General features: G+C 52.1%; 1 protein-coding gene across 5 annotated transcripts; it reads right to left on the reverse strand.

The window, feature by feature from the left end:
- Positions 1 to 1,246: 1,246 nt before the first annotated feature.
- Positions 1,247 to 8,690, reverse strand: Znf853 (zinc finger protein 853). Of its 5 annotated transcripts, none has more exons than XM_048785322.1 (4): positions 8,246 to 8,690; positions 7,593 to 7,710; positions 4,085 to 5,151; positions 1,247 to 4,033 (listed from the first exon to the last, which is right to left on the reverse strand). In XM_048785322.1, the coding sequence occupies exons 1-4, from the start codon at positions 8,255 to 8,257 to the stop codon at positions 2,642 to 2,644; spliced, it is 2,589 nt and encodes an 862-aa protein (XP_048641279.1). In that variant the 5' UTR covers positions 8,258 to 8,690; the 3' UTR covers positions 1,247 to 2,641. The 5 variants fall into 5 exon arrangements, with proteins under 5 accessions (XP_048641279.1, XP_048641277.1, XP_015357519.1 ...); XM_048785320.1 differs by adding an exon at positions 7,838 to 7,852 and having other exon boundaries at positions 1,247 to 5,151; positions 7,593 to 7,715; XM_015502033.2 differs by having other exon boundaries at positions 1,247 to 5,151.
- Between the last annotated feature and the right edge of the window lie 6 nt (positions 8,691 to 8,696).

An 8,696-nucleotide genomic window follows, 5' to 3' on the forward strand; every position in this document is an offset into this window, starting at 1 on the left:
GCTAGAAACCCGTTATAGGTCTCATCACCAGGAAGAGTGGTGGGGCAGGCCTTAAGAAACGCAAGCATCACCCTGAAAGGCATCTACCTCAATGAGACCTCTGCAAGGTCTTCGGACAAGGCAAGGGACACAAATGCAAAGGAAAATGGCCACATCTGCAGGCCCACTGGGTGGGGGAATTGCAGGACTCACTGACCTCAAACACATGACCCAGGGCTCATCAATCCAAGCCAAAGGAGCCCACTCTTTCTATATCAGGGCCCTGATGTGAGTCTGGTTCAGCCCTCTGTGAAGTTTCTCTGCTCCTGCAACCTCTTGCAATAGGCCCTGTGTCTGGTCTTTAGGAACCTGCCATTAGCTGAAGGAAATGAGGATTTTTTTCTATTTTATGGAGATGGGGATTGAACCAGGGCCTTGCACATAGGGTTTCTTTAAATATTGCATAGAGGCCTTCTTCATGTCCTTATGTGCCTTTAAATGACACCTGTGGACTCAAACCTCTCATTTCCCCTCCATCATGGAATTAACTGTACCCAGCAAAACCTACCAATTCCAGGCTTTGCAATAACAATTTTCCCAACATGGTATCCTTTGATCAGATCCTGCCAGCAAACTTCATGTGAGTCACTCCTCCCTGCCATCCTGACCAGAAGCAGAAGAGCTTGGCTTGTCCCCCCATACCATCTTAATGGGCTAAGGGCCCCCAAAGAGAAGGCAATTCAAAGGGACAGCTAGCTTTCCTACATAGATAGAATCAAGGGATTCCAGAAGCCCAAAGGTCATCTTCCAAAAAAAAGAGTTGAGAATGTGTACTGTTGGAGATGAAATCGGGGAGCCAGTGAGACACAAGAATGACCAAAAACTCTGAGAGCATCTGACTGGTTAAGTCTTAGAATTAAAGACTCTCAGGACTGAGAGGGGACCCCCAGTCTCATGACCCCTCTCCAAGTGGCCATCCAATAGTGAGCTCTCACCATCATCCCAGCACTCCACACGGCAACTGGACTGAATCGATATAAAGCTTGTCCTTACAAAATGCTGAAATTGGCTCTTCCAATGAGGGTTTTACTGAATAGGCCCATTCTCTGGCCAAGGGACACAGGTGGAAGGAAGGGTCTGAGGTGAGTATTGGGCAAAGAGAATGAATACTAAGTTCCTGCTCTAGAATACCCAGGCAGTTTTTCCTTAGAAATGAAGACCTGAGGGGAGACACAAAATCCAGAGGTGAAATCACAAAGACAGGACACTGTGTTTCTTCACTTTATTTTTTATGTTTTGTTTCTCACTTACCAACACATGTGTAAAATGTGGCAGGCTGTGTTAGTAAAGGAGAAGCAGGGAGGGGAGAGAGGGGCAGGAACTAAGCAGCCACGTGGGAAGTCAGGTTGGCCAGGAAGAGCCTCAAGCCCAGAGGTGGCCAGTGACATCCTCCACCAGCTCACCTTCCCATGAGGAATCAGCAATTGCTACTGCTCATACAGCCCCTGCCCTGGACGATTTGGTAAACATGGTTAATAACCTTTCTGTTCCTCCTAATCTTTGTCCCCAACATTCTTCACACATCCTGGGGCCAGAAGGCAAGGTCTGTTCAGGTGCCCCTCCCTTATCCTGATCCAAGAAATCTCTGCTCCCAGGTCTCAAGGAGTCAACCTCTGGGCAGCATCTGAGCAGCTTGGCTGGGTGGGGCTATCTTGGAGATCTTTCCTGGGGAGGCTTCTTCCAGACCTTGGAGAGCCCTCCCAGAATGCGCTCTGTTTCAGCTACAGGCTTCTCTATTCCAGGGAATATTAAAGGGCCTTCAGTGGATTGAGACATTGCAGTAGAGGCCTAGAACCTGCCTCTAACACCTGCTCCAATTCTGGGTTCCCCAGGGGGGAAAGGTTTTACCTTCCACCCAGAGCAGGACTTCCTGGCACTTATTTGCACATTGACCCCATAGACACTGTGACCCTGTGTTTATGAAAACAGATATTTTCATCAGAATTGTATCCAGCCCAATAGATTTTCATACTGGCAAGTATTTTCAAGGCAAATGCCACTGAGGACAATTCAATGCCTTGATCAGTTTCCTACATAGTGCAGGTAAGTTTATTTTTTCCCTGTTTTTTTTCTCCTTTAAATAATTTTCACTAGGATCTATTATTTTCCGTGTGTGCCTCACTAGATTTATTTTATTCCCTGGTGAGTGTTTGGTCCATGTCAAACATCCTCAATTGTCCTGGGGAGTGTTCTGAGGCGGTTCTTGTTTCTACTAAGTCCAATTTTCCCAGGGGAAAATTTTTGGCAGCCCTCTCGCTCATGGGTTTCCCCAAGTGCTGTTTTAGCCACAGTGGCTGTTCTCTTGTGGATGATTTCTGGGGGTGGATCTCTGAACCTGGCACTTCTCAGGGAATATGGGGGATGATGGTAGTCTTTTCGTTCCCAAGGATATTCCAGGATGATCCGGGAGACATTGTACTGGGGTCATGACCACGAACTGGGGTCGAGGTGTCCATCCCACTCCATGTGGGGCTTCTCACCCTCCACTCATATGGAGGGTGCTTGAAAGAGCACCCTCCCCGCCCTGGATGCCCCGTGCTTCAAGGCTGACCCCTTCCTGCTCCTGGCCCTCTGCCTTCTGTTGCAGAGATGCGCACCCGCATCATGAAGCCTTGTTGGTGGATGCTGTGGCCCCGGAGGCCTGCTGGGCGCGCGATGGGCCAGTAGACGGCGCCGGCCTCGAGGCCCGCAGCAAGCCAAGGCCACGCGAGCGGCCAGCTCCATGCAGCTGGCGCTCGTGGCGGCGAATCTGCACCTTGTGGCGGAAGCGCTCGCCACAGTCCTCACACACATAGGGCCGCTCGCCCGAGTGTGTGCGCCGGTGACGCAGCAGATTGGAGGAGACACTGAAGCGCTTGCCGCAGTCGCCACAGGCGTAGGGCCTCTCGCCAGTGTGCGTGCGCTGGTGCTGCACAAGAGCTGAGCTCTCGCTGAAGCGCTTGGAGCAATACGAGCAGGCGTAGGGCTTCTCGCCCGTGTGGATGCGCTGGTGTGTCACCAGGTTGGAGTGCTGCGAGAAGCCCTTGCCGCACTCACCACAGCGGTGCGGCCGCTCGCCGGTGTGCGTGGCCTGGTGCCTCACTAGGTCCGTGCTGCGGCTGAAGCCCTTGCCGCACTCTCCACAGATGGTCGGCCGGTCCCGCGCGCGCCGTCGCCGCCGCTGCCGTGCTGGAGTGAGCGCGGCGCTGCCCGCTGGGCCCGGGATGGCCACCACTGTTGACGTGGCCACGGCGGGCAACACCATGAGCTCTTGCAGCACCACGTAGCCTGGGGGGGCCACCACAACAGCCGCTGGAGCCACTGGGACAGTCGCCGCGCTGCTCCCTGCAGCGGGAACCAGCTCCAGCTGCAGTTCAGGCTGCACAGGGGTCAGCTCCAGTTGCACCCCCTGCTGCTGGGTGCCCAGCTCCACGGGGGTGAGCTCCAGCTGCACCTCCTGCTGCTCCAGCTGCTCCTGCTCTAGCTGCTGCTGCTCCAACTGTTGCTCCAGCTGCTGCAACTGCTCCTGCAGTTTGAGTTGCAGCTGCCGCTGCTCCTCCTGCCGCTCCAGTTCCTGCTGCCGCTCTAGCTCCTGCCGCTGCTGCTCCAGCTCCTGCTCTGACCCCAGGTCCACTGGCATGAGCTCCAGTTCCACCTCTTCCTCCTCCTCTGGCTCCAGTGGAGGAGGCTGCTGCTGCTGTAGCTGTTCCTGATGCTGTTGCAATAGCTGTTGCTGTTGCTGCTGCTGTAACTGCTCCTGCTGCTGCAGCAATAGCTGCTGCTGTATCTGTGCCTGCTGCTGCTGCAGGAGCTGCTGCTGTAACTGTGCCTGTTGTTGGTGCTGCAACAACTGTTGTTGTAACTGTTCCTGCTGCTGTAGCAACAGTAGTTGCTGCTGCTGTAGCTGTTCCTGATGCTGTTGGAACTGTTGCTGCTGTAATTGTTCCTGCTGTTGTAACAGTTGCTGCTGTTGTAGCAGTTGCTGCTGCTGTAACTGTTGTTGCTCTTGTACTTGCTGCTGCTGTAACTGTGCCTGTTGCTGCTGTAACAGCTGTTGCTCTTGCACTTGCTGCTGTAACTGTGCCTGTTGCTGCTGCAAGAGCTGTTGCTCTTGCACTTGCTGCTGCAACTGTTCCTGTTGCTGCTGCAAGAGCTGTTGCTCTTGCACTTGCTGCTGTAACTGTTCCTTTTGTTGCTGTAAGAGCTGTTGCTCTTGCACTTGCTGCTGTAACTGTGCCTGTTGCTGCTGTAACTGTTGTTGCTCTTGCACTTGCTGCTGTAACTGTTCCTGTTGCTGCGGTAACAGCTGTTGCTCTTGTACTTGCTGCTGTAACTGTGCCTGTTGCTGTGGTAACAGCTGTTGCTCTTGTACTTGCTGCTGTAACTGTGCCTGTTGTTGCTGTAAGAGCTGTTGCTCTTGTACTTGCTGCTGTAACTGTGCCTGTTGCTGTAACTGTGCCTGTTGCTGCTGTAAGAGCTGTTGCTCTTGTACTTGCTGCTGTAACTGTTCCTGTTGCTGCTGTAAGAGCTGTTGCTCTTGTACTTGCTGCTGTAACTGTGCCTGTTGCTGCTGTAACAATAGTTGCTCTTGCACGTGCTGTTCCTGTAACAGTGCCTGTTGCTGTTGTAACAGCTGCTGTTCTTGTACTTGTTGCTGTAACTGTTCTTGCTGCTGTTGCAAAAGTTGTTGCTTTTGCACTTCCTGCTGTAACTGTTCCTGCTGCTGTAACTGTTGCTCTTGCACTTGCTCTGGTACCTGTCCCTGTTGTTGTATTACCTGCACTTGTGGTTTCAGTTCTTGGTGTTGCACAGATTGGTGGTTTTCCTGTAGCTCCAGCTGTAGTTGAGGCAAATGCCGTTGCCCATCCTTCTGTTGCTGCTGCTGTTGCATTTCTGGCTGATGTTCTAATAGTTGCTTCTGTGGTTGCTGCTGTTGAGGCTGCTCCTGCTGGGGCTGTTCTTGCAGCTCTGGCTGCTGCTCTAGCTGTTGCAGTAGCAGCTCTTGTTGTCCCGGCTGGGCTTCTTCAGCAATGTTACTGGCCCCTATTGGGGCTAACACTGATGGCTGTTGTGGGCCACTGCGCCCCTCCTGAGCCTCTTCCTCCTCCTGACTCTCACTCCCACCGCTGCCACCTGTAGTGGAAATGGCAGGAAGCTAGGAGAGAAGGATCTATAGGAAGCTCTCTAGTCTAGCCCTCTAGGACCTGCCCATATACAGTCACTCAAGGACACACTAACAAGTTCTCAGCAGGGACCCAAAAATGTTAGATCAATTGATAAAAGCAGCATGACAGAAACTGAAATGCCAGGGGTGGGGGATGTCCAAGTGACCATTGGTCACTATACTCTAGACCCCACCCCCACCCCTCCTCTGGGCCTCCCTTCACACAAGCTCCATGGTTAGATCTTGGCACCAATATTAGCATGGGTGCCTGGGGCTCCCAACATCATTCCCTCAGGAGTCCCTTGCACTTCACTGTCCAGTGGAAATCCCAGCAGCCATTCCAACAGCCCAGCTCATGCTCAACTCTGACCTCAGTGATGGTCACATCTTAAATAAATGAAACTTGCCTTCTCTGTAAATAATAAAACATTTCTGTAAAGCTGCCTAGAAGGACTACCACAAGTAGTTTCTAGAAATCACCAAAGTATCAGAGAGACTATCAGGTTTCAGGTGGGAAGTCCTCATTTGAGAACCTAATTCTTTCAGTTCAACTGTTCAACTTCCTACAGACTCAAAGGCTCTGCATGTTCCCCAGAACCTGGCAGGCGCTTGAAAATTACCTCTCCCAACAGGTTAGGAATTAGTCTATGAAGTAACAACAGTTTGGAAATACTCAGGATACAACTAGCTCCATTTGAAGCACCTAAAGACCAAATAGAAAGGAATGGAAAGAACTAAGAGCCCCAAGTCAACACAGAGGCTGGCCAATTAATTAACTGCTGGGAACCTCAGTTTCTCCTTTTGCAAAAAGAGATATACCCTCAGAAACACAGTGAGAACTGGGATAAATGTAGAGCCCCAGTGTTGTGCGAGGCGCAGAGGAAATCTTGCACACACAGGAGCCACACTGGCTATGTTCTGCCTTCAGCACTATGTCCACATTCAGCTTCTCGTTCTGAATATTACTGTTGTGCTATCAGAAAATCCTAATTCTTCTTTATAAGTGTGAGTCAAGGAGCTTTCTCCACCTCAGACAGATTTCAACACGTGTTCTTCCTACAGCATCATATTTTCAATCATGAAATGGAAAGCAATGGTTTGATTGATAAAATTTTACTTTCTGAGGGCTGGGGTTGTAGCTCAGTGGCAGAGCCCTTGCCTTGCATGCGTGAGGCCCTGGGTTCAATCCTCAGCACCACATAAAAATAAATTTTATTTATTTATTTATTTATTTATTTATTTATCGTCCATCTACAACTTAAATAAATAAATAAATTTTACTTTCTGGCCACTTTTCCAGGAATATACTGATTTAATAAAAACATAGGATATTTACATATTTTATATTTAATAAAAACAGAGGATATTTGCATATATATAATTCCTTTTAGAAAAATATTTCTAACAACCCTTGCTTAGTATAATAGGTCAATGACAGCCTTTTTATAGACACTCACACCAATTGGGGGTTCTCTGATGATGGATGAAGACAGCCATGAAAACCTGTCCCTATAGCAGGACTGAAGTCTCTTAGACACCCCCTTCTCCCACCTCCTCTGGAAGCCACAGATCACACCTCTGTGTGACTCTCCTCCTTTCTAGCTTAGCTACTTAGCCACTGTGACTTCCTAGGGCAGCATTTTTTTTCACCTTTAATAGAGACACTTTAGTAAATACGTAGTTACATGTTGCCTGACATGTATAACCTCATAAGATTTTTTGTCAGTTCAATGTATAAGTCAGAAGAGTCCCTGTTTAGTGTACTTGTCCCCATTGCCCCAGGCCCTACTCAGCTCCTTAAAGCACCCAACAGGAAACAGTCTCATGAGTATGGCCACCATAGAAGGCTCACCCAGATGGGTCCCAGAGGGAGAGCTCTTGGAAGATTTGGTGAAGCCACATTTTTGCCTCTGAGCATCAGGTAGAGAAAAACATAGGGAAGCAGAGGTCAGGAGAAGGGGACAAGGAGAGAAACCTCAGGGAAGGGAGCGAGCATCTGAGGCACAAGCTGCAGAGGAGGAATGGCTTTCTGCTCCTCAACTCCTTTTGGGAACCAGAGCAGGGTGCAGGGTGGCCCCACACACAGCAGGACAGTGGAGTCACTGGGCTGCTGGGGCAACTGAGCAGCAGGTTCAGGCCAGCATATATGTGGGGGTCAGGGCAGAGGCCATCAGTACTTCCAGGGTACCCCTCGATAACAAGAGAGCAGCCTGATAGAGATGCCCGAGAAAATTCCAGGACAAACCTGCAGTTGTTATTCAAGGCATGGAAGCTAGCAGGTGTGAAGCAGTGCAGGGGGATGGCTGCCCTGGGGCATCTCTGCACTGGCATACCTGGGGCATCTCTGTACCAGCATACCTGGGGCTCTGTCAGAAGGTCCCTGCTAGGGGCCTCTGCCTCCAGCACTCACCTGAGAGGGCAGCAGGCCCTGGACCCCCATCCTCAAGACAGCGCAGCTCCAACACAAAGGTCTCTGTGGCTGGCCCCACCTCCATCCTGGTGGTCACACCGGGGTCCCCGGGAGCCGGCTGTGCTGAGAAGAAGGAAAGAAGCTGTTCAGATAGGAGGTGGTTGCAGCTCCTGGTCCCTGTTGCTCTGCAGAACAGCTGGCAGGCCAGCTTCTTCTGACTATTATTCACAGGATTCCATCTTCACCTGATCAGGCTGCTCCTAATTGAGACACAACTGTGGGGATTAGCCACTCACAAAGGCTGGGAGCTAGAGCCACAGAAGAAGCATTAGGGGTCCTCTTGGACCATCTAAGTCACGTTCCCTGACCGCTTCAAACATGGGCCTGTTGGTCTCCAGGGACTCCAGTGTCACAGACTGCTCTGGGAGCTCACCAGCTCTCTGGAAAGGCAGGTGTCCAGAGCACTGTAAGCCATGGCAGGGCGGCCTGCCTGTCTGTGCTCCTCAGAGGTGGCCTCCTTGCAGAGGTGGCCCCACATCCAGGCCTCCCTTCCCCACCCAGATTGCCTCCAGCTCCCTCTGGCCTGTCAAAGTCAGCCCAATCCTCCTAAGAAGGGCGTCTGGGCACCCAGCGTGAATTCCCCTGGGCCTCACCTGGTACAGCATTTCCTGCTGGCTGCAGCCTCTGCACTAGGGGAGGTGTGGTCAGCAGAGGCTGCAAGGTGAAGGCCACAGCATTCAGCCGGCTCCTTCCGGAGGCGCCTCCATCCAGAAAGAGCCTGGGAGGCGCCTGCCACCCCGGGGCCTTTCTGGGCACTCGGCAGGGTTTGCGCTGTCAGAGATGCCCAGGTCGCCCTGGGCCAAGACAAGGGGCAGAGTGGAGTTCCCGGGCAGAAGTTAGTGGAGACTCTCGGGCGGGGGCGAGGACGGGAGGCAGAGCCCCGAATTCCGCGCGGGACTCAAGGCTGGCCCTGCGGGACCATCGCGCGCAGCAGGGCCGGGGCCAAAGCCCTAGGTTGGCGCTGCAGGATGGCGGGGTCTTGGGTTGGCTGGGGACGGGCAACACAGGTCCTGGACGGCCGCTGGCCACAGGTGCCCAGAGCCC

The sequence above is a fragment of the Marmota marmota genome, unplaced genomic scaffold, assembly GCF_001458135.2.
Source record: "Marmota marmota marmota unplaced genomic scaffold, marMar, whole genome shotgun sequence".
NCBI classification, from domain to species: domain Eukaryota; kingdom Metazoa; phylum Chordata; class Mammalia; order Rodentia; family Sciuridae; genus Marmota; species Marmota marmota.

Bases quoted from the DNA above. Each gene is read 5' to 3' on its own strand.
- Znf853 (XM_015502033.2), bottom strand. The intron at 5,152-7,592 runs GTGAGTGCTGGA...TTTCCACTACAG, and splicing joins AGGGCCTGCTGCCCTCTCAG to GTGGCAGCGGTGGGAGTGAG.